This window comes from Salmo salar, chromosome 01 (assembly GCF_965601325.2).
Source record: "Salmo salar chromosome 01, fSalSal1, whole genome shotgun sequence".
Lineage (NCBI taxonomy): Eukaryota > Metazoa > Chordata > Actinopteri > Salmoniformes > Salmonidae > Salmo > Salmo salar.
The window spans coordinates 21,886,226-21,912,516 of NC_138291.1; the positions used below are offsets into that span (position 1 = coordinate 21,886,226).

The 26,291-nt window shown below is 44.1% G+C and overlaps 3 protein-coding genes across 5 annotated transcripts in view; 2 read left to right on the forward strand and 1 right to left on the reverse strand.

The window, feature by feature from the left end:
• The first annotated feature begins 1,254 nt into the window (after window positions 1–1,254).
• On the forward strand, window positions 1,255–6,041 carry kbtbd11 (kelch repeat and BTB (POZ) domain containing 11). The gene is made up of 2 exons (XM_014150566.3): window positions 1,255–1,732; window positions 3,532–6,041. The coding sequence occupies exon 2, from the start codon at window positions 3,656–3,658 to the stop codon at window positions 5,816–5,818; it is 2,163 nt and encodes a 720-aa protein (XP_014006041.3). The 5' UTR covers window positions 1,255–1,732; window positions 3,532–3,655; the 3' UTR covers window positions 5,819–6,041.
• Window positions 6,042–15,965: 9,924 nt separating this feature from the next.
• LOC106574998 (galectin-8) lies at window positions 15,966–21,308 on the forward strand. The gene is made up of 8 exons (XM_014151154.3): window positions 15,966–16,176; window positions 16,616–16,704; window positions 17,493–17,703; window positions 17,910–18,029; window positions 18,127–18,162; window positions 18,273–18,361; window positions 18,704–18,869; window positions 19,023–21,308. The coding sequence occupies exons 1-8, from the start codon at window positions 16,138–16,140 to the stop codon at window positions 19,170–19,172; spliced, it is 900 nt and encodes a 299-aa protein (XP_014006629.1). The 5' UTR covers window positions 15,966–16,137; the 3' UTR covers window positions 19,173–21,308.
• Window positions 21,309–22,003: 695 nt separating this feature from the next.
• The window catches only part of LOC106574720 (palmitoyltransferase ZDHHC14), a 100,472-nt gene continuing 96,184 nt past the window's right edge, over window positions 22,004–26,291 (reverse strand). For 2 of the 3 annotated variants that reach the window (XM_014150770.3, XM_014150856.3), the window contains exon 10: window positions 22,004–23,160. In XM_014150770.3, the coding sequence (XP_014006245.1) occupies window positions 22,726–23,160 (435 nt within the window). In that variant the 3' untranslated portion in view covers window positions 22,004–22,725. The remainder of the gene's footprint in view (window positions 23,161–26,291) is intronic. The other variant, XM_045714980.2, reaches the window with a different exon arrangement.

Consider the following 26,291-nt stretch of genomic DNA (forward strand, 5'->3'; position numbering starts at 1 on the left):
CACTGGAGTTGCTTACCAAGACGAGTGGCCTAGTTATAGTTTTGACTTAAATTGGCTTGAAAATATGGCAAGATTTGAAAATGGCTGTCTAGCAATGACCAATGACCAACAACCAACTTGACAGAGCTTGAAGAATTTTAAAAATAATAATTTGCCAAAGTAATTCTAACATGTATTGACTCATGGGTGTGAATACTTATGTAAATTAGATATTTAGTTTTCAATACATTTGAAAAATCTTTTAAAAACATATTTTCATTTTGTCATTATGGGGTATTGTGTGTAGATGGGTGAGATCTCTTTTTAATCCATTTTGAATTCAGGTTGTAACACAACAACATGTGGAATAAGTCTAGGGGTATGAATACCCCTTTTAACCCTGTGATGATATTGGTTGTTTTGCTGGTTTTTAACTATTTAAAAAGTCAGGTTTGTAATAATTTGAAAGACTGGCCTGAGGGGAGAGATGCTTAAGCAAAAAGGTGTGGTATATGGCCAATATACCACGGCTAAGGGATGTTCTTAAGCAGACGACGCAATGTGGAGTGCCTGGATACAGCCCTTTGCCGTGGTATATTGGCCATACACCACAAACCTCTGAGGTGCCTTATAAACTGGTTACCTACTAATTAGAGCAGTAAAAATAAATGTTTTGTCATACCGTGGTATACACGGTCTGATATACCACGGCTGTCGCTCGAACCACCCAGTGTTTTATTATGTATATAGCCCATGGTTTACAGGGGAAGTTGAAGCAATGTTCTTCCTTTCAGACTGAACTATTATGGGATGTTGTAGCATACAAAGCAGAAGGCAGTAGCCTAGTACATTTTCATCTGGACACATGGGTCTTTAGCGTTACAGTACCCCACTAGGGAAACACAAATGTTTCCGTTGTATAGTAAACAGCTGACTCGTTGCCCATTGGGTTTGCTTTTGAAGTACTAGGCTTTATACAGTGGCATGGAATTCAAATCGGGGCGTTTGTATAAGAGGCTGTAGTAGGGTCTTAACAATGACAGGCTTATAACGCACGCAGGGGCTCAGATCGCTGAGTTTCCCTCATGGTAAATCGCGCACAAGGCGTGTGAAGGAATGTCGCATCTTCACCTCCGGTTGCCTGCAGCTCGTGCAGTGTGCAAACCCGGCAGAAGCGGATAGCCATGTCTGTGTATGTGCGGTTAATACTGAGAGGGGGTGTGGTCTACTCTAGATCAATAACCGTCGGTCGGTAGTCTACTGGAAAAGGCAAAACAGAGTAGGGTCAGCAGAAACGGAGATCCCTGATCCATGCTGGATTGATTTTTGATGCTCTATCTATGCATAGTTTAGACGCACTGTAGAGCTGCAGGAGGACATTGGCGACATATTTGTTGTGGATCGGTACTCTGAAGGACTAACTAAATCCTGTATAACGGTTTGCGTTTGGTTTCAGACAAGACGTAGCTACAGTGGATTTTCTCTTATGAGTTGTGAAGGAATAACAATGATCCATTTACCCGGAGACTATTTGTCCTGGAGCTCAATTAACAAGTGATATGTCGCTAATGGACGTGGAATTAGGGATTTGTCCACTTTAACGAAATATCCTCTATATACGAGGGAAAAGACAGCCGTATTGCATTTGTGAGGTTCTCATATTTTCAAGATTGGGGCTACCTTCCATAACTGGGCTTTGTGTGTGAGACTGATGAGAGCAGTCCATTGAATACCGCTGCCTGCATCTAAAGACGTAGGTTGGCTACTCTATAATAATATTCATGCTATTTTGGCCAATGTTTTATATTAGTCGAGATGCATTACCATTTCCATCTTTAATGATGATTTAGCCAAACTGTAAATTTAGCCTGGAATAATTGCATGCGTTGCAATTAGACTATATTGCGCACAAGGTTCCCAATTTATATTTCTTAACATTTCATTGTGATGAATGGATGTATTAATGGATTTCTATTAACCTATGACACAATTTGACTGCGTAATGTGCGCTTGGACAGATTTCCTTATCATCCTCCCCTATCGTATTCAACAAGAATCTATCTAGCAGTCAGCAGTTGCCACTGAAACTGTTGTGAAACAGGCAAGAATAACTAAGTACTACCGGGTCACGGACTTTTGGAATTCTTCAGAATAAGAGTTCCCTTTGGTATACTTATATATATTTTTTTACCTATACTTTTCCCCCCCTACCCTAATTGGAGTAAACCAACAGACAACAATACTTTTACCACAGGAGGTTAGTGGCACCTTAATTGGAGAGGACGGGCTCGTGGTAATGACTGGAGCAAATGAGTGGAATGGTATCAAATACATCAAACACATGGTTTGATGCCATTCCATTTGCTCCGTTCCAGCCATTATTATGAGCCGTCCTCCCCTCAGCAGCCTCCATTGACTTCTACTGCTACTTACATCTATTTCGCTCACATCCACAGTACCTGTAGTTAAATAATTATACATATATTCCTAATTTTCTCTTTCTAGAAGTGCTGGATTTTCACCCACAGTGGCCAATCCACTATTCATTCTGATGTTAACTCCAACCTTCCAATGTCCACAGATTAACCCACCAGTTTAACGCCATTTTGGAATACATCCCTCCATTTTACTATGATGTCTTACGAGGGTCCTGAACCTCCCTATTTGTAAGATTTCTACCATATTGTCCTAAATATAAATACTTTACCCAAGAGTATAATGATATTTACCATTGACTGATAGTGTTTTTCCAGATTCCCTAACAATACAGTTTGCAGGTCAATCTAAACCCTGATATTATGACATAACAACCATTCCTGGACCTGACTCCAAAAGCGAGAGCCACCAATGGCCAGTATTAGAAAATATGTTCTATTGATTCTGTTTCCTTGTTGCAGAGTCTGCCCAAGACAGACTGTTCAATGCCCCATATATTGAGTTTTCTTTTTGAAGCAAGTATTTTATATAATAGCTTAAACTGAAATGAACGGATTGATGTGTCAATTGTTGTTTCAAATGTCAGTTCATAGACCCGATGCCAAGGTATTGGGACATCAACCTATTCCTATGCTTATTCTTGCTGGTGGAATGGAGGTGCCACGGAGCATGCGCTGTATGTGCGATTCTCCCCCGAGGGTCGCGATTAATTTAAATACTCGATTAGAATGATCATCCAGTAGGTCATGTGTGTTAGCTGTTAATATCTACAATAATTCACTTGGTACTCAATTCACACTGTCTAATATCATTATAATAGGCCTAGAATTAATATTTTCCTGCACAAGTGCAAATGTGCAATTAGACTATAATAATATCTGTATAAATAAAAAAGTACGTGTTCTCTTAGTGTCTTTTACAATAGAGTTTAGTGCATTTGGAGAAAACATAAAAGCTACTCCATAAATCTCTGTAGATATGCTAAACTAGGCTCCATTTGTTTCTTGTGGAGTAAGGGCGCCCCTCCGAGTTTTCAAGTATCATTGCCAACAATTGACATGTTTTAGTTATTTTAAACTTTCATATTTCAATATATATTTCTCTTCTTCCCTAAAGTGTCAAATAGGTTCAAGAGACAAGACCTGCCAAGATCTGTAGGAGTGATTCCAGAAGACTGCGTTGGATTCTCCTCACTATGAACACTGAGGATCTGAACAGCCACTAGCTCTGATCAGACAGGATGAATGACAGACAGAGACAGAGAGGAGGGGTGCACACGGTGGAGGCAGATGTCATCTTCCACCACCCCATCTGCTCGGACCTCCTCTCCTCCCCCTCGGATGAGGACGGGGGTGTCTGTTCCCTCCCAAGGAAGCAGGAGGGGAACACTAATGTTCCAGACCTGGGATTCGTACTGGGCGACCAGGGACTCTGTCGACAGAGCACACCAGTTACAAAGGAGTACTTGTTGGATGGTGGTACGGTGATTGGGCATCAGCACTTTGACCGTCCACAGGGTGATGGATCACACATCTCAAATACAGATCAGTTTCACATTACTGATCCTTCTCATCAAGCACATACATCTCACATACCCAAGCTTGATGCTGGTAAAGACCAGAACTGTACTCATGGCAGAAACGGTATCAGTGAGGATATGAATGGACCGAGGGAAAAAGTGCCCTGCAGTGTGGGTCCCTCTCTATGCTTCAAGGGAGAGGCCAGAGAGGAAGCGGAAGGGTCTCTGTCCCTCTGTAGAGAGAGCATAGTGAGGAGTCAGTGTCACATCACAAACGTCACTAACTCCCGGGAGCAGGGGACCTCCGCGCCTGACACTCATTGTATCACCGCGGGCAACCAGCCAACCATACAAGAGCTGGGGTGCTTGTTCAGCCACAGCTCTCCCACAGAATATGACACATTGTATGGACAGTCAGGGCTTGAGTCGAACCAAGGACATAGGGGCAGTAGTGGCCATGGTGGGGTCAGTAACACAACGCCTAAAGAGGAGCCAGATTTAGTGATTGAAGTCGGTGGCCAGAAAATCAGTGTTCACAAGTCTGTTCTGGCAGGGAAGAGTGACTATTTTAAGGCTCGTCAGTCGAGAGACATCCTGAAAGTGAAAGGGCTGAACTACAAGACCCTGACCATCCTGATAGACTATATCTACACCTCTCAGATGAATGTACACAAGGACAATGTGGTAGAGGTGATCACAGGAGCTAAGATCTTACAGATCCCATGTGCCGTCCAGGCTGCTATGGACACCATGTCAGAGCAGGTCACAGCAGAGAACTGTTATGAGATTCTAACTATCGCCAAGAAGCAACGACTCAACGAACTGAAAGAGACGGCCTATCGCTTCATGAGTGACAACTTCCTCCAGATCCTGCAGGACCCAGCGGTGTACGGGCGTCTGACGGGGTCAGAGAGGGATCTGGTCCTGAAGAAGAGAATGGAGGGGAAGAGGTCCCTGATGGTCGCTGAGATCAATGATGTGTTTGACCGTGTCGGGAGCCGACCTCAGAGTCGGTGTAACAGTCGACCGCAGAGCCCTCTGTCCGTGGCGTCCTTCGAGGAGAACCACATGATTTACTACTTCAACGAGGCAGCCAATGACTGGAGACCTCTGACTCTGATGCCGGAGGACATTAACACTAAGGGCTGTGGGATCTGCACCATGTACAACTACCTGTTTGTGGCCGGTGGGATAAAGGGATATGGGGATAAGGGCAAGGTCTCAGACAAGGTGTTCTGTTACAACCCCATCACTAACCGCTGGAGCGAGGTTCGGCCGCTCAACCAGGCGCGGTCGCAGCTCAAGCTAGTGTCTATGGAGGGTAACTTGTACGCCATAGGAGGGGAGTGTTTGTTCACAGTAGAAAAATACGATCCTCGGACTGATAGATGGACCACAGTGGCTCCCTTACCCAAAGGGGCGTTCGCTGTGGCCCATGAAGCCACCACCTGTAATGGAGAGCTGTACGTCTCTGGAGGGTCTCTGTTCTACCGTCTCCTAAAATACGACGCCAAGAGGGACGAGTGGCAGGAGTGCCCCTACAACAACAGCAGGAAAAAGTCAACCGACATGGTGGCTCTGAAAAGCTTCATCTACAGGTTTGACGTCAACCGTGACCAGGGGGTCACTGTGTTCAAGTACGACACCATAGTGAAAATGTGGCATGACTGCGCGTCGCAGCGGCAGGGCAGCCCTATGCCGTTCAGGTGTGCCGTCATTGGAAACTGCATCTATTGTGTGAACAAGACTCAGACTCTGCAGTTTGTGGTGGAGGAGGACGGCTCTTACTTTGTAGAGGAACCATTCAAGCCACCACTGGAAGCTAAGGGCATACTCTTCCCTTTCATCCTCAGTCTGCCTGAGAAGACTGACAGATTCATGTGATGTGACCATGGATCACTGATGCTATGTTACAGACGCCCATCAATGTAATATAGTGGGCCTTAAAATAAGATGAACATTTTTCACCTTTATTTTCCCCTGTCCAGTGTACCTGCTCGTAATGGAATGTGTTTCTTTGCATGGCGAGTTAACAGGACAAGCCTTAACAAGGACTACTTTTACATGTTGAATGAGTGCAACCAGAAATGCATCTGACTCTACACAATGAGATAATGACACACATAGTCGTTTTTGTTTGTTGCTGCATTTCCCTGTGTTCAGTTTTGTATTGTGTACTTTTGTAATTGCAGATAATTAGAATAGATATTGTTTTGAATATTGTTTGCTGGCTGGTGGCTTTTAGCCAAAAATCAACCCGCTGAGTTGGAATAGTCTGAATGAGGGGACAGTTGAAGTATGTTCTAAGTGACTGACACAGCTGGCACACACAGGTCCTATACGCAAATGACACAAGCGAACCCATAAACAACACAAGGCCTGCTACGGTGGTGATGTCTGCTCTATGAAGAACAGTGGGAGGGCTACAACATTCACACAGCCCCAAGGCCTGATACCAGAACTGCCCTTGACATTACTTCACAAGGCCATTGACCAGCAGGAGCACAATAAGCCACATGTATCTTCTACAATAATTCTATTCTACTATTATAGATCATCAATGAATAATGTTGAAGAGCACAATGCAATTATGTATTAATGCATTACCACTGGGCACACACTGGTTGAATCAACGTTGTTTCTACGTAATTTCAACGAAATGACATTGAACCAACGTGAAATAGACGTTGAATTGACGTCTGTGCCCAGTGGGTTAGGTTCAAAACCAGTGCCCACCTATTTATTCAAAACTACTACCCAACTATTCATTCAGAACCATTAACCAGCCTTCCAGGTTGTGTCAAAGACAACACTCCACCCGCACATACAGTTGAGTTGAGTTTCAACACACTAGAAACAAGGTGAATTATTGCAGCATAAGAGTGGTTCTGATTCTGGGGATCGGGTTAGGTTCCTGAGATTGATTGAAACAGGCCTTAGGTGTGCACTGATGTTTACACAATGCAGGATTGAGTCAGCATACTGTAGATATGAGGGATGGTGCTCACTGCTTACTGCTCATTATTACACCTGGATCACACCAACAGTATCATTGCATTTTGGTACACCAGAAGTACATTCATTTCCAATGGAACTCTGCGTTTGCCTTGCAGCATTGCATTACAGAGGCAGTTGCTGTGCATTCTGTGTGGTGCATACATTAGATGTATCAAACGTATGCATGAAACTGTATGTGTAGACGGCTTGACGGAAATGGTAGCAGAAGGTGAATGATGAACTTTTGTTGTACACATATCCAGATGATGCTGCGTACCATTTTGCACAGCGACGCTGTAGGTTTGATCGAAGCGTAAGGCCTCACATTTGCTGGTTTGATACGACATATCAAACCCTTTCAGATATTTCCCTAAATAAATATATAGTAAATATATTTGGGTGATAATATCCTAGATCAAAAACACTCTTATGATCTCTCTAACATCCACACGCAACACTAGTATTAGCAACAATGTATCAATGTTGCTGTGAAAACAAGGGCACCACACTTGCTGCTACTTTGGTATTTGGTATTTTATTAGAATCCCCATTAGCTGTTGCAAAAGCAGCAGCTACTCTTCCTGGGGTCCACACAAAACATGACACAATGCAGAATGACATAATACAGAACATCAATAGACAAGAACAGCTCAAGGACAGAACTACCCATTATTATTATTATTTTTAAAGGCACACGTAGCTATTCTGTTCTATAACATTCTTCAGAGAAGTGAGGAGTCATTTCTCGTATGCAGGCCAGGGGAATTTGCCCTAGTCCTACCGATAATGAAAATGCTATTATGTTGTCATCTCCCACAAGTATTGAGCCAGCCAGAAAGACTGTGACTGTCATACACAGTATGTACTTTCAGATGCTGTTGAACTGTCTCTCAAGTACTTGACTATTTCAGTATCATTTCTGATGATGAAGCCGTTTCCCCATATTAGATGATATAGTCTGTCCCTTTATAATGCATTTAATCATCTCGTCCGCACACCATTTAGTCGGAAGGATATTTTGCATCAACTTCAGCTCAGTGTTCATCTGTTCTGTTAAAATATGCCTAATCCCTTTTACATTTACAATATTGGAAATGGGTCCAATAGCACTCCATCTCCTTGCGCTTCCTTAGGAATTTGACATATTTGTTTGCTTTTAGCAATAATACATCAATTGGGAGTTTTGTTAATACGTTGGATTGATTCAGTGGAATTTATTTGGTGAACAAAATGCTACTACTACATTTGGTAACAGTATCCTTGAGAGGCTGTTGTAACTGTGATGACTGAGTAGATGTGGACTTATTCGTCTGGTATTTTGCTGGCTGCCGTCAGTGTGTAGTGAAGCTTTTATGGGCTGTTGGTTTTGGATGATGAATGCTTGAAAGTACAGTGTTGGTTGAAGGCTTTCTTACTGCTAATTAGCATATTAAATAACAGCTAACAAACTAACTGTTGGATGATGTATTTCAGTCAAAACTAAGTGCTGCAAATAAAATATTTAGTGTTTGAAAAAAGTTTCAGTGTCATTTTCTATAGTGTGTTTTGCAGTATGGATGGCGAGGTCCTTATCACTGACAAATTATTATCATTATAATAATTATATTTTCTTGGTACAGAAGCACCAACTACTGGACAATGACTGTAAGTAACACTGTGTCTGTCACAATGTCCTGTGCTTGTCATTTCTCTCTTGAATGAAAACAGATGAATTGACTAATAATACCAGCCATAACTGCGTTCTGTATTAATACATTATTGTATTTGCTCCCCTTAGTGAAAATATACATTTCTTCTCTCCTATACAGTGCTGAGGCAGAACGTTGGTGGGGTTGAAGCTACTAAAGCCGGGTGACTTCAGCAGGTCCTGCTGTCTCGGCATCATCTCCACTGTACATCTCAGGTCTACTGTCAACAATCTCTGGACTACCAAACATAGTCTTAGAGAAGTAATTCACGTACGTGGACACTGTTGGCTCCTCCTATTTGACAATTGATATTGAAATATTATGAGTAAATGTACATTTTATCATTAGGGCTAGTAGTTTTTCCTGAAAAACTTGCACCATCAATAATGTAGAATGAAACAAAATATGTTGTTAGATAGATTCCTAACCCTCATACAGAAGAACTACAGGTACCAGTGTGCTACCTCAGAGAAAGGAGGTAGGATATCGGCCCACTGCATGATTTCCTGTGTGGAGCGGTCGATGGTGACGTTCATGATGCGCTTACATGTCTGTCTAGTTGAGCGCTTGGCCAGGGGGATGAAGGCCAGAACAAAACAGGCGGCCACGTTCAATGCCCCCGCAACCACAAAGCCCAGGTTGTAGCTTCTTGTCATGTCATTCATCCAACCTGACCGGGACAACAACAAATATATGACTGAGACTTCAAACAACAAGGGTATGACTGTGACTTCAAACAACAAGGGTATGACTGAGACTTCAAACAACAAGGGTATGACTGTGACTTCAAACAACAAGGGTATGACTGAGACTTCAAACAACAAGGGTATGACTTCAAACAACAAGGGTATGACTGAGACTTCAAACAACAAGGGTATGACTGAGACTTCAAACAACAAGGGTATGACTGTGACTTCAAACAACAAGGGTATGACTGAGACTTCAAACAACAAGGGTATGACTGAGACTTCAAACAACAAGGGTATGACTGTGACTTCAAACAACAAGGGTATGACTGAGACTTCAAACAACAAGGGTATGACTGAGACTTCAAACAACAAGGGTATGACTGAGACTTCAAACAACAAGGGTATGACTGAGACTTCAAACAACAAGGGTATGACTGAGACTTCAAACAACAAGGGTATGACTGAGACTTCAAACAACAAGGGTATGACTGTGACTTCAAACAACAAATGTATGACTGAGACTTCAAACAACAAGGGTATGACTGTGACTTTTATCATCACACTACTTTTATGATTTTCTTTCATGCAAAGACAGTATGCAACCTCTGTCTGCACGTCTGCCAAAAAGATGGGTTTGACATTTTGATCCAGTTCAGTCATAGTTTGGTTGTACTGACATGGCTAATACTCCTCCAACTTAAGAATACCTGTTCACCCAGGACTGCGCGGCCGCACATGACTCCAATACCATCCTTACGTTTGCCAACGACGATGAGACAGCCTATAGGGAGGAGGTCAGAGACCTGGCAGTATAGTGCCAGGACTTCAACCTCTCCCTCAATGTCAGTAAGACAAAGGAGCTGATCGTGGACTACAGGAAATGAGGTCCGAGCACACCCTCATTCACATCGACGGGACTGTAGTGGAGCGGGTCAGGAGCATCACTGGGGCCGAGCTCCCTGCCATCCAGGACCTTTATACCAGGCGGTATCAGAAGGTGGCCCTAAAAATGATCAAACACTCCAGCCACCCAAGTCATAGACTGTTCTCTCTGCTACAGCACGGCAAACGATACCAATGCACCAAGTCTGGAACCAACAGGACCCTGAACAGCTTCTATCCCCAAACTATAAGACTGCTGAATAGTTAGTTAAATAGTTAACCAAATAGCTACCAGACTATCTGCATTGACCCTTTTTGCACAAACTTTTTTGACTCATTACAAACGCTGCTGCTACTGTTAACTATCTGTCACTTTATTCCTAGTTATACAGTGCCTTCGGAAAGTATTCAGACCAATTGACTTTTTCCACATTTTGTTACGTTACAGCCATATTCTAAAATAGATTAAATAATTGTTTTTCTTCAGCAATCTACACACAATACCCCATAATGACAAAGCAAAAAAAGGTTATTAGAAATGTTTGCAAATGTATTAAACATAAAAAACATAACTTAATTACATAAGTATTCGCTATGAGACTCAAAATTGAGCTCAGGTGCATCCTGTTTCCATTGATCATCCTTGAGATGTTTCTACAACTTGATTGGAGTTCACCTGTGGTAAATTCAATTGATTGGACATGATTTGGAAAGGACCACACCTGTCTATATAAGGTCCCACAGTTGACAGTGCATATCAGAGCAAAAACCCAGCCATGAGGTTGAAGGAATTGTCCGTAGAGCTCCTAGACAGGATTGTGCCGAGGCACAGATCTGGGGAAGGGTACCAAAAAATGTCTGCAGCATTAAAGGTCTCCAAGGACACAGTGGCCTCCATCATTCTTAAATGTAAGAAGTTTGGAACCACCAATACTCTTCCTAGACCTGGCCACCCAGCCAAACTGAGCAATCGGGGGGGGGGGGGGGGGATCTTGGTCAGGGAGGTGACCAATAATCGGATAGTCACTCTGACAGAGCTCTAGAGTTCCTCTGTGGAGATGTGTGAACCTTCCAGAAGGACAACCATCTCTGCAACACTTCACCAATTAGGCCTTTATGGTAGGGTGGCCAGACGGAAGCCACTCCTCAGTAAAAGGCACATGACAGCCTGCTTGGAATTTGCCAAAAGGCACCGAAAGACTCTCAGACCATGAGAAACAAGATTCTCTGGTCTGATGAAACCAGGATTGAACTCTTTGGCCTGAATGCCAAGCATCATGTCTGGAGGAAACCTGGCACAATCCCTACGGTGAATCATGGTGGTGGCAGCATCATGCTGTGGGGATATTTTTTAGCGGCAGGGGCAGGTAGACTAGTCAGGATCGAGGCAAAGATGAACGGAGCAAAGTACAGAGAGATCCATGATGAGGGCCTGCTCCAGAGCGCTCAGGACCTCAGACTGGGATGAAGGTTCACCTTCCAACAGGTGAACCCAACGGCCCTAAGCACAAAGCCAAGACAACGCAGGATTGGCTTCGGGACAAGTCTCTGAATGTCCTTGAGTGGCCCAGCCAGAGACCGGACTTGAACATCTCTGGAGAGACCTGGAAATAGCTGTTCAGCAACACTCCCCATCCAACCTGACAGAGCTTGAGAGGATCTGCAGAGAGAAATGAGAGAAACTCCCCAAATACAGGTGTAACATGCTTGTAGCGTCATACCCAAGAAGACTCAAGGCTGTAATCACTGCCAAAGGTGCTTCAACAAAGTACTGAGTAAAGGGTCTGAATACTTATGTAAATGTGATATTTCAGTTTTTTATTTTGTATAGATTAGCACTTTTTTTTAAAACTGTCATTATGAGATATTGTTTGTAGATTGATGAGGGGAAAAAAACTATTTAATATATTACAGAATAAGGTTGTAATGTAACAAAATGTGGAAAAAGTTAAGGTGTCTGATTAACTCGTACCCCTGCACATCGACTAGGTACTGGTATATAGCCAAGTTATCGTTACCTATTGTGTAGATATTATTACTCTCTGCATTGTTGGGAAGGGTAAGTAAGTAAGCATTTCACTGTTAGTCCCCCCACCTGTTGTTTACTAAGCATGTGACGAATAACATTTGATTTGGTTTGGTACAATAACATCAGCTGCAGTGAACCTACCAGCGAAGGGCGGCCCCAAGCAGCTGACAGCGTTCACCGTGAGCATGAACCCCCAGGCCATGGGCATTTTCTCGGCCCCCATCAGGTCAAACGTCAGGACAGGGAGTAGGATGTAGTTGCCAGTATCAGCAATCCCCAGGAACAAGCCAAAGGCAACCAGAGAGCTGTAGGGTTTGAGTAGTGGGATCAACATGTACAGCAGACCTGGCACAGCAGGAGGACACACAGGAGGAGACAGGTGTTACGTTGTGTACGGTCTGCAGCATTCACCTTATACATTTGACTGCACTACAGTCGTGACAATAAACTCCATAACACACACTCTCTCGTGTCGTATTGCTTTACTAACGGTCACAGTGACTGAGGTATAGGAGTAAGGGCAACCCACCAACACCTGGTTGAAGTACAGCCTGTTGATTCTCTCGGAGTCACAGATCCTGCCGAAGATGATCCGGCTGACCATGCTAGTCAAGCCCAGGAACAGCATGATGTTAGTGGCACTGTGGACTGGGATGCCCAGCTGAACAGCATGATATTAGTGGCACTGTGGACTGGGATGCCCAGGAACAGCATGATGTTAGTGGCACTGTGGACTGGGATGCCCAGCTGAACAGCATGATGTTAGTGGCACTGTGGACTGGGATGCCCAGGAACAGCATGATGTTAGTGGCACTGTGGACTGGGATGCCCAGCTGAACAGCATGATGTTAGTGGCACTGTGGACTGGGATGCCCAGCTGAACAGCATGATATTAGTGGCACTGTGGACTGGGATGCCCAGCTGAACAGCATGATGTTAGTGGCACTGTGGACTGGGATGCCCAGCGAACAGCATGATGTTAGTGGCACTGTGGACTGGGATGCCCAGCTGAACAGCATGATGTTAGTGGCACTGTGGACTGGGATGCCCAGGAACAGCATGATGTTAGTGGCACTGTGGACTGGGATGCCCAGCTGAACAGCATGATGTTAGTGGCACTGTGGACTGGGATGCCCAGCTGAACAGCATGAATGTTAGTGGCACTGTGGACTGGGATGCCCAGCTGAACAGCATGATGTTAGTGGCACTGTGGACTGGGATGCCCAGCTGAACAGCATGCTTCACCTAGAGCAGGACACACAAGCACGCACACAAACATGTTTGTTTTACTATCCTTGTGGGCACCAAATAATTCATTTCCATAAAAAATCCTATATTGCGTAACCCTCACTTCTAACCCTAACCTTAAACCTACCCCTCTAAATCTTGAAAATGACCATGAATTTTCCTTGTTTTACTATCCTTGTGAGGACTTCTCGTCCCCAGTAAAACCAGAAACACACACATATCTATCTATTTACTATATGTATCCTGTACAGGTAGTACTAAGGGTATTTGTTATCAGATTGTTACATTTCAATAGCATCTCTTCCCTATAAAGAATGAGTCAAATTACAGAATGTTTCCAAACTATAACGTCGTTCCGTTGCAACTGAGCTTTCCGTTGTTTACATCAGTATGTAACTTACCAAGTGGACATATGGAATGAAGAATCCAAATTTACAGTCCATTGGCTGCAACCCAGATTAGAAAGATGTTGTCTTTCCACAGGCCAAGGTCCACAATAAACTCCTTCAAGGGAGAGTTCTTCAAATTATCCACCACACTTCTAGTGACACCTTTCAAAGACATTTGAAATGTAAATCCCTCGTAGCCCATCAGTAACACATACTGTATTTTTTGAATAGATCACATTTCTGTTTGAAAGGGTACACAAGGGTGCGCTCAGTCATGATGGGGTAAATGGTCCCATTACTGTATGCTCTATAAATGAAAACTGTTGTGGGTTTGAACGCCCTGCAGTACCTTTGGGGTTGAGTGGCAGATAGGTGAAGCCGGTGATAACACAGATAATCATGAGGCCTGAGAACACTCGAGACTTTGCCTCCAGCCCAGGGTGTCGATGAGGTACAGATGGAGCCGGGTCTGGACCAGGTCCCCTGCTGCTCCCCCTGACATCACTATCCCTGTGGCCAGGGAACGCTTGCTGGTGAAGTACTGGCTCACCATGATCATACCTGCCCCACAGGAGGGAGTGGGAGATGGAGGTGAGATTATGTGTTAGCTGTCCGGGCCTTGAGAATACAACAATGTAGCTTACCCTCTAATAAGATTTAATATGAACCAGAAAAGTTATGGATGGAAGTGTCAGTGAATCCAGAGTGTAACTAACTGCTCGCTAATTTCCTCCTTCCCCTGTACCAACCTGGGGTGAAGACAAAGCTGGAGCCCACTCCACTGAGGAAGCCATGTGTGAAGAACAGCGTTCCTAGATTGGGTGCATAGGACGAGCACACTATGGAGATCATGATGATGAGGGATCCTAGAATGGAGATCTGTCATCTTCCCAGCCAGGGGCCCACAGATCATGATGAAGCCGTAGCTGATGGAGCCAACCCATGCTACAGGCCAGCAGAGAGTGGGTCTTAAGGTTAGGTAGCTAGCGTGTAAGTACAGCAGCAGGTCATTTGTGCAGTTTGGTAACTACTTGTTTATTATAGGTGTATCACCATTTATACATATGATCACAAAACCACTTTTGTAATACAAAAGTTGTTGTAATGTGTAGTTACAACAGTTGTGTTTACAGTGTAAAGTGAAATTGTTTCAGTCTGATGACAAACGTTATGTTATTAACGGTATGTGAACTTAGTGTAATTTGCCTGTTTTAGAACTTGTCTCCCCAAACCCATTGAGGAGACTGATCTGATAAGGTACACTCCGAAGGAGTTGTGGTGTCCCAGTACCAGGACATTATAGAGGAACGATGATAAGACAATCCCCGTTCCTTGGAGTAAAACCTCCTGAAGGGAATGGCATCTTGATGCACAAAATACACGGACCTAGGGTGCTGTCCAGCTTGCCCGGTTCGAAGAGACCTCAGGGGGCTAAATAAAGGTGGATAGGCCTACATGCCTAGGAACATTTATGTTCTTAGCTACATTCAAGTTTCACCCAGTTCTGTCTGACATCACAATTGCCATAAAGGTGTTGCCCAGGTAACTGGCCGCTAAAGGCCACTGGTCCGTTCATTCTACATTTCTAATTCTATGCCACAGAGATAATTTTACATTAGATTCGAATTCCTAATTCTATGTTCTTTGCACTGGCCACTACCCACTCAACTTTTGTTTGAACTTCATATCCATTGACTACAATTCTAATAGGTTGCGTTGTAATAAATTCGGATAATGTTAGGAAGTGATTTCATTTTTTTTTTTAATCAATTGCAAATGCATTTAAAAAAAATTGATTTTCCAGACATAGAAGCTGTTTAGTTTCAATTTTATTTTAGCGATTTGTATTTTATTGTACCTATTTTTACGCTTATTGCTGTACAGATGATGATCCAAGCTGTATCACATCCGGCCGTGATTGGGAGTCCCATAGGGCGGGTAGGCCGTGATAGTTAAGAACCAATTCTTATTTACAGACTTGCCTAGTTAAATAAAGGTTACATAAAAAAGACATGTGTTCAGGAATGTATTTGTTCGCCAGTCCCTTTAATCTGACGGTATTTTGAATACAGTAGCGGCAGATGTCGTCTCACATAGGCTGGATCACATGGTTACGCATAGTGTGTGACGTAGTAGGTTATTGGATAGAAGAGGAAGAGAAGATGTCTACTGCCATCCTAATATAGCACAAAAATAAAAACATCGACCCAATTCATTCTACACTCATCATTTAGCGGTCTAGGCTACAACCACTGCATGGTATTGTTGCATAACGGTCCCAATGGCTGTGGCAAATGCGAAACAAACGGTCCTAAATCCGGTAAGAGGCTTTTTACTAGACTACCTCTAGTATACTCACATATTTACAGCGAGACTCTCTCCCTTTCTCTACTAACGTTGCAGGAATAAAAACATATTAGTATACCGCATGCATGTTGTTGTCTTCAATAGGTCTATGTGCAGCTATGGCCTTTTAACGTCTGTTGTTTTGCAGTCATTTCATTGTATAATTGTTGGGCCGAAAAGCTGTTGGCATCTTTAACGATATTATAGGATCTGGTGTTTCAACAATGGGATGGAAGATATTGATAAATAATGCTTTTGGCCACACACACACACACACACACACACACACACACACACACACACACACACACACACACACACACACACACACACACACACACACACACACACACACAGCGAATATGATTTGATTATGTTTGTCTTTATTAAGCCCATCTGACCCCTCCATCCAGGTGATTCCATTCACTGGGGCCATACCTGGGGGCATACACCCAGGGGAGATAGTCCTTATCCAGGGCACTGTTCACAATGATGCTGACAGGTATGTGATAATGTTAAATTGTTGTTTTTAACCCTAACCCTAGCTTAATGTCCACATCTCAGTTCAACCCTAACCCTAGCTTAATGTCCACATCCCAGTTTAATCCTAACCCTCAACCAAACGTAACCCTAGCTTAATGTCCACATCTCAGTTTAATCCTAACCCTCAACCACAAACCTAACCCTAGCTTAATGTCCTCATCTCAGTTCAAACCTATCCTCAACCACAAACCTAACCCTAGCTTAATGTCCACATCCCAGTTTAATCCTAACCCTCAACCACAAACCTAACCCTAGCTTAATGTCCACATCCCAGTTTAATCCTAACCCTCAACCACAAACCTAACCCTAGCTTAATGTCCACATCCCAGTTTAATCCTAACCCTCAACCACAAACCTAACCCTAGCTTAATGTCCACATCCCAGTTTAATCCTAACCCTCAACCACAAACCTAACCCTAGCTTAATGTCCACATCCCAGTTCAACCCTAACCCTCAACCACAAACCTAACCCTAGCTTAATGTCCACATCCCAGTTCAACCCTAACCCTCAACCCTAGCTTCATATAAGAATATGCTTAACTAGAAATAATATGTTTAGGTAACAAACAAAATAAAGCATCAGTTCAACACACTCAAAAATAATAATTTTACCCAGCTAAAAAATGATGTTTAGCTAACAAAAAATATAAGTTCAACAAAGTCCTTGAGTCCCTGACTCAAGTCCCCACCTCGGCTTTAAGACATTTAGAAACTCTTCTCTAATACGTACCAATGTGGTAACTGCAGGTTCCAGATGGACCTATCCTGTGGCACCAGCACTAAACCTCGTGCGGACATCGCCCTCCACTTCAACCCCCGTTTTAAGGGCTCCCCGTGCGTTGTTTGTAACTCCCTGGTGCAGGGGAGTTGGGGCAGGGAGGAGACCCTTCAGCAGCTTCCCTACAGACAGGGAGCAGCCTTCGAGACGATCATCCTGGTCCATGATGATGTCTTTAAGGCAAGTGGACCAATGTCTGGGACTTGTTTACCGCAAGTAGTCTTCAATTAGGCCACATACAGGAAAAACTCACTAACCTACATTTGCTTTCACATTCACTACTGTTGAGTCAAAAGAAGCTAGTATAGTCATGCAAAAGCCAAGCAAATACAGTGTAATAGATTTTTGTGATCCTGTGTGAATGCTGTTCTCCTTTGTACCTGCAGGTGGCAGTAAATGGTTCTCATTTGTTAGAATACAAGCACAGAATCCCACTGGACAGGATTGACACATTTTCTATATCTGGGAAAATCAAGGTGCGCGCCATTGGCTTCATACCAAACTCAGTAAGTACCCCCTCCAATACTCTTTTTATAGGTCAATAGAATAGATGTTTTCAACTAGCTCTATAATGAATGTCTTCATTATTATTTTCTCCTGTAGGCAATATACTCAATCTCAGGTGAATCAGGTGACCTGGTGAGTTGTGTGTTATATTTTCCATAAAGGATAGATCTATATAGGCAACATGACCAATTGCATCAATATGTTAAGTGTACAGACATGGCCTACATCTTATGCATCTCCAGAGTCTCCCTTACAAAGGCAGTCTACTGAAAGGGGTGAGTCCAGGACAGCACATCACAATCAAGGGACAGGTCAGCATGTACCCACACAGGTAAGCAATAGAACACTACTGAGTATTTAAACCATGTTCCAAGAAAATAGACAGTTTACCTTTTGAGGGAGTGTATAAGGGCAGGATAGGGACTGCCCACTATCCATGACATCACAGGAGGCAGCTGAGGGGAGGACAGCTCATAAATGGCTGGAACAAAGCAAATGGAATACAATCCAACACATGGAAACCATGTTTGATGTATTTGATACCATTCCACCAATTCGCTCCAGTCATTACCACGAGCCCGTCCTTCCCAATTAAGGTGACACCAACCTCTTGTGCATGGCAATGTAGAATAACCTACATCATTGTTTTTGTGATGAACCTCGTGTCCGGCAGCTTCACTGTGAACCTCCGCAACAACGGCAGTGAGAACATCGCTCTGCACCTGAACCCCCGGATGAAGTCGGCCATGTTCATCAGGAACTCCTACCTGAGTGAGTCCTGGGGACCAGAGGAGAGGGAGCTTCCTGTCTTCCCCTTCTCGCCTGGGGAGTACTTTGAGGTATGCTGCCTCTTACAATAACAGTATAAGTATTTTATTTTTCTTCAGATGGATGCAGTTTCTAAATGAGCAGTTCTCACATCTGCACATCATGTTACTTGTATTATTGGAACTCTTACTAGTCTTTTTCACTATAAGTACTCTCTGCCCCAGATGCTGATCCTCTGCCAGCCCCACCAGTTCAAGCTGGCGGTGAATGGCTCTCACCTGCTGGACTACAGGCACCGGGTGCAGGACCTGAGCACCATCAACCAGCTGGAGATCATGGGAGACCTGGAGCTGATGGACATCAAACTGTGGTGACCTATGACATAGAGGCAAGCTAGGCCCCGATGGGCTCAGCCCTATTCTAGACGACAGGCCCGTTCACAACCCCCCCCCACCCTGGGCAGTGAGCAGGGCTTGAGCCAGCTGGTGTTGGACTGGCCTGATTATGGGCTCCAATGTCTGAGCCATGAGATTTACAGCTGAGGTAGCCTTGGATCTGTTCACGTGGATCCACAGGATTTGACAGTCATACTTGTATGCACTATCTGGTGCAAGGGAGGCTGATATGTGTAATAACAGGAGTATTATAGAAACAGCCTCGTTTACACCTTGCGCTAGCCTGTGGGTTTTGTGATCTGATCAATATGATTCAATCACTATCTGATCAAGGTTTGTTGCGTCTATACATAGTATTGATATGTATCTTATCCATCCGCATTGTGACTGGATTTCCTAGTCCCTCCCTTAATTCTTTCAAATGTATTAATTTATTTTAAGACAATTATTAATGCCATAATGCATAATATTAATGCTACCTGTCAATGATTTAGAGGCTGGTATGATGATGATTTAAATGGTTTGACCCTCCAGATCTGTTTACAATTGCTTGTCTAGGAAGATATGACCACAATGTATTTTAATCCACTACACCCGTCTAAAAATGTGGGCACAATCAAGACAAAGGTCGCATGTTAGCACCAGGTATAAACTCATTGGAAGGCCATAAAATGCCCATTTACATTGGCAGGGACCATGATTTGGAAGGGCTCGACTAAAATATCTCGGAGCTGCACTATTTTTCATCATTCTAAAATGAAATACTTAACCCTAATCACTAAAATAATCCATCATTCTCATTCATCCATCTCAGGTTCTTCAGTGCTGAAACAAATTATAGGATGGTTACAGGTGCTGCTTGACAATACTCAGAAAATATTTCTCAGGAATATGAAAATCCTGACTATTTAATGTTCTGTACCTGAGGGAACATGTTTGGCTATTTATTTACCCTCTGTAGGATATGTTCTTCAAATATAATCCAATAGCTGGTTTTAAGAGCATACATTAGAAAGGCAATATGGCCTGACAGGTTGCGTCACAAGCAGGGGCGGTTCTGGGGGGGGCTGTGCCCCTGTGACAACAATTTTGGACCCCCTTGTGGCCCCCCTAAATGTGGAGTATGAAATAATTTTTACATAACTAATTTTTGCTATCATTCTTTTTTTTTACATCCTTTATTAGACAGTGGCAACTCGGAACACTAATGATGATGAACATGGTCTTTTGCCTGCTAATGCCTGCAATGCAGTGAAGAAAACGATATGACAACAACGTCCAATGTAACTGGCCCCTCTAACAGTACAACTGGCCCCAGCTTGGCCCCCTGGTTGAAATGGTCTAGAACCGCCACTGGTCACAAGGTCAAACTCATGTGAAATGGCCAAATCTAGTTGACTAAGCTCACCCACCATATGACCTAGGGCTGGCTTCAATCCGTATCGCCAAAGACCAGCGTTATAGCTTGATTGAAATGTAAAGGCAATATTCAGAGACTGTATTGGAAATTACCTTCGCATTTTAACGCTGCTCTTCCGCGATAGGGATTAAATGCAGCCCCTAGTCTAGTGTACTTCAATCCAAGCACAAACCAATTGCACTGGTTGGTGATGGTTCAATGAAAACAAGGGCTGGATTCAATCCGTATTGCGGAAGATCTGCGTTAAAATGTAAAAGGTAATTTCCAATTGAGCCAACATATGCAGCATTTACCGTGAATGCAGTTAACGAATGCGAGAACATTGCCTTTAAATTTCAAATCGAGCTATAAAGTGCATCTTCCGCAATACGGATTGAATCCAGCCTTAAGTGTGTGCTAATCAGTGTTGTATGTATGACTGCATGGCCACTCTTTTCTTGCTTGGCCAAAAGTCCAGCGCTATAGCACGCTTGACATTTAAAGGTCATTTCCGATTGAGCAGACATATGCAGCCTCCGCAAACGTGGGAACATTGCAAGTTCTTTCAGTCAAGCATTTCACCCATTTTCAGCCTTATTATTTAATCAATACTGTTGAGATGTCGTGTAGTGATGCCTGTTTCCTTCTGCTGTAACCTACTGTATGTAATGTCTTAAATAGTTCATCTGCTTTTAAATAAATGTATGATGATTGGGGTCATTTTTCAATTTTCTAATCCATCCAGTAGGTCCTGTGATATCTATGCACATTTATCACCGCTACAGAGGTGCATTACTCCTCTTCAACCAGCCAGATGGGGCTATAAGTTAAGCGGTCGACTGGCCCATTTTTCAAAATCAAAACATGCAGAGGAAAAGGCCCTACTATAGGCAGAGACAGAAGCGAGAAATATCGCTCCTTTCCCATCCAAAAGACGGCACCCTACGTAGGAAAATGTAATTAGGGTTTGTCAAATATATCTGTTTAGGCTTCTTACGGTCATTTTGCATTATCTTCCGACCAGCCGATCAAGGAGAAGATGGTGGTTTCCTATGGAGTTTGCTACATAAAAAAATAGAGAATCCATGTGGCTTGAGGAAATACAATTCCGTCTGAAGTAAGCCTAGCCCATACAAGTCTCTTCTTGACTGTCTCCTGGTGACAGAGGGCCCTTGTTTTCCACTGTATCTCTGTGGCTGGAGGTCCCGAGGCCTTAAACCCCTGATGAACGGACCATTACAGGACTCACCCTCAATACATCATGTTGAATCGTTTGTGTTATTCTCATCTAGCTACACTTACCAAAGGCACTCATCACAAGGCTACCATTAAATACCTACTGAAGGATGTGACACAACACATGACTTTCAACTGGTCACCTTGAGGCTTGGCTTCAACAGATATAATCTAGTTCCTTAAAAAGATGTGATTTTATTAATATATCCACAGGAAATATAACTTGAGGAAAAGAAATTACCTTGGTATGGCACAATAATACAGAATCTTAACATGTAACTTAAAAAAACACGTATGAATTAAATGATATACCAAATGATGACATCAACTCTTGTTTGGTGATTGACTGTAAACCAGAATCAGATAGAAAGGCAAAGACACTGTCCATCAGATCAACAAGTAGGCCATAGTCCGTTGTACAAAAAAAGAAATGGCAGACCCGTGATTCACGACAGAAATAAAGCAGCTTTTCTTTAACATGTTTAGGAATAACTCACGCCACCTTTTTTTCTGCTTTAAATAGCTGACAGACAGCCATACTGTACATACATCCACCCCTCCTTTGTCTGTCCCCCTCCCAGAACAGTGGACTACGCTTCAGTGGAGAGGAGCACAGGACAAGCACAAGTCCCCTGGGCCCTTCCCCAGCAACAACCCCCGTATGATGCAGAGGTTTGGCAAGTCGTTGGCTTAGGAGGGAAGGTCCTAGTTCAGTTCTACTCTCAGTAGCCAAATAGTACCACAGTCTTTTAGAGAAGTCCTGCGATTTTAGAGGACGGAGAGGATATTGGTTACAGGCATTCAGGGTTGGGAAGACCCACTGTTTGGCACATGTGTGGATGGAGGGCCTGGGGGGAGTGTTTTAGGGGATGGACAGATATTTGAGTGAACCCCCTGTCAGACAGAGCTGAGTTTGACTAGGCCTCTGACAGAGTCCTCATGTAGAGAGTCCTGGCTGGCTGGGTTGTAGAAGCCCTGAATGGTGTGGCTGTGTCCCAGGGGGCTGCCGCAGGGGAGCATGCCCGGTGGCGAGGGGGCTTCCTCAGGCGTGAGGAAGTGGTGGTGGACCCCGTCCGTGTGGTGGTGGTGGAGCGCTTCGCTGTGGTCGTTCCGGAGGGGCAGCATGCCATTGTCACAGCTGAGGTTGGGGGTGGAGGTGGGGGGTGTAGGCTGGCCCCCTAGCGGCAGGGCTCCAGAGCAGGGACCGCCTAACGACGTCCTGCCCGGTAGAGAAGCCTCGTCTGTGAGGATGACCGGCTCACTCTGCATCAGGGGTGTGGCGGCAGCCTGCAAAACGAATTTGGTGCTCTGAATGCACTGGTCTTGAACACACTGAGACAGGAGAAATGGAGAAGGGTAGGAAAGGAGAGAGAGTGAGAGAGTAGGGAGAGTAATAAGACATTTTGAGATGGAGGGAAATGTGGGGATAGAAGGAGTGTAGTGAATGAATGGAGATGAGGTTAACATGAGGAGTGTAGTGAATGAATGAAGAGATGAGAAAAAAAAGAAAAGATATTGTTAGTAACCTTGTTAGAATGCACAGTAAACCACCAGAGAAAAACACTAGGGCTGACCCCATTTAGTCCACTGTCGATAGGCTGTTGGTTGACAGATTTCTTTAGTCGAGCAATAGTAACAGAACTTTTCAGTTAGAAATGGCTGTAATTATGTTGCAGCTTCAGCAACACGGACAGCGTGATAAACACTGTTGGTGTTCTAAGGTGGTCGCTGCAGCAGGCAGGAGAGAGGCAATGGTTGCTAGTCACACAGGCACTCGCTCTGAGCCCGGCCCGGCACAATCAAATCAACTGCGGATGGACTCACTCTAGAGTCACTTGTGTGTCTTGATTATTTCATCAAACAGTGCGCTTAAAGCATCAGACAAGCTCAGTGCATATAGATGTTTTTGTTAAAACAGATAGGCCAGGGTTACCCAACTATATTGTTGACATAACACCAGTAAATTGTGATTTTAATTTTGGAAATCTGTTCAAGTATTCCCACGCATAATAGAGAGATCATATACAAATGTAAGCAAGGTCTGAAATTATGTTTGTCAAATATTATATCCATTTGGGGTTCTTGTGGTAAATTTGCAGTATAACGGGCCCGTCTATATATGGAAAAATATACGATAAAACATTTAGACCAATCGATTGGTCGAAAGAACAGACGACTCTCGGTCGACCAAGATTCTTGTTGTTGTCGGGGACAGCCCTAAAATATACAGTATTCAATATGACTTAAATACATAGTGAAGTCAATACATGGAGTTGAAATGGCATTAAGTCAGCTAATGATTTAGCTCTGCATCTCTGTAACCTAAATAGTGTCCATGTAAATCAAACATCTAACTGGACTAGGAATGAGCCAGCAGTGCACTGTTTTAGCCTTTGAACTAAATGAGTCCTTGTCTAGCCTATCTAATAATAATTTAAGGACTCCCTCTGCAACTGGATCCAGGACTTCCTGACGGGCCGCCCCCCAGGTGGTAAGGGAAGGCAACAACACTTCTGCCACACTAATCCGCAACACGGGGGCCCCTCAGGGGTGCGTGCTTAGTCCCCTCCTGTACTCCCTGTTCACCAACGACTGCGTGGCCAAGCTAGACTCCAACACCATCATTAAGTTTGCCAACACAACAGTGGCAGGCCTGATCACCGACAACAATGTGACAGACTATAGGGAGGTGGTCAGAGACCTGGCAGTGTTGTGCCAGGACAACAACCTCTCCCTCAACGTGAGCAAGACAAAAAAGGAGTTGATCGTGGACTACAGGAAAAGGAGGGCCGAACCCCCCATTCACATCGCAAAACTGAAGGCAGGCAGAGTGCACTCAGACAGACAGAGACATTTTGATTTGAAAGTGATATGTCCCTCACATCTTAATCATCTGTCTGACTAAGCATAAACTAGGTTAAGAGTGTTTGTTTTAAAATAACACGTTTCTCTTATCACTTTCATATCAGTCAATCTCCTTTTATGAGCTTGGCTTCTTTTATAGTCACTCAGACAACTTAACTCCTGGACTGAAACTGTTTTGCTAGCCAGTACAGTAGCTAGATAGTAATTCTGCTCCTTGAAGCCTGAAATGAGAGGCTATTCTCACATGGTAGGCTCATAGTCTCTCCTTTGAGGAATAGTTACTGAAGGAGACTGCTCCAGCCAGTAGGCATCTTCTGTACAGGAGGCAGAGATCTGAGCGCTCACTGACAGAGCCCCTACTGTCTCCAATATTGTCTGTCTGCTGGTATCAGCCAGGTCTGGAGACAGACACTTGTCAAAGAGCCTTAAACACAGGGATCAGAACATTAACAGCCAGGGCACCGGCCTCATAGCTCCAGAAATAGAGTTGATGTTGAGAGGATTGATTCCAACCCCACAAGACAAACAGACGTTGGGAGAGAAGAGAGACGCTGGTATCTACAGTACATGAACCCATTGGAAAACCATGGATACCGCTAGCTAAGAAAGCGTCACACTGCATTTGCTTCTTGGACCAACAGGAGCAAGGTCCATTTGGAGAGATCCTCCAACACAGGCTCTTTCATCATGATTAGTTTAGCCCCAATGTCAGCTAGTCAAGATCGAAAGCTTCTCTTAGACAAATGCACAAATGCGCTCCACAATCCCATCATGTCTCCAAATCTAATAATAAGAGCCAGCTTTGGCAAAGTTGCACTCCTTAGGTTACTTTATAAATGCTTTTCTAAAGTTTTAGCTCCATACTGTCCTTTGGAAAAAGAGGCATTATTTACTAATGAGCTTTGACTATCTCCTTGGCTGTAATTCCTTTAGAGGCTGGGGAGGGGGAGTTGCTGGTTGGGTCTGGGACTGCTGCCCCCTGTTCTGCCCAGGGGGGGAGAAGAGCCAGCTATTTTCCAAAGCACTGGCTGTCATTACCCTTGTTGGCGTGCTGCTCTGTGCTAGGAGCCTGTGAGGTAGTGAAGTTGAGTTCTGTTAAGTTTAGCCCTGGTCATAAACCAGGCATCAGCCCAGCAAACTACAGGAAGAGCAGCTGGCACAGAGCTAGAGAGAGAAGAAACACAACTAACTAAACCTGGTCTAGCCTAGCCTGAACAAAACCCTGTCTGCTCTTGATCTGCCTGCCTGGCTGGCTGACTGCATGACGATCTGCCTGCCTGGCTGGCTGACTGCATGACGATCTGCCTGCCTGCCTGCCTGCCTGGCTGGCTGACTGCATGACGATCTGCCTGCCTGCCTGCCTGGCTGGCTGACTGCATGACGATCTGCCTGCCTGCCTGCCTGGCTGGCTGACTGCATGACGATCTGCCTGCCTGCCTGCCTGGCTGGCTGACTGCATGACGATCTGCCTGCCTGCCTGCCTGGCTGGCTGACTGCATGACGATCTGCCTGCCTGCCTGCCTGGCTGGCTGACTGCATGACGATCTGCCTGCCTGGCTGGCTGCCTGCCTGGCTGACTGACTGCATGACAATCTGCC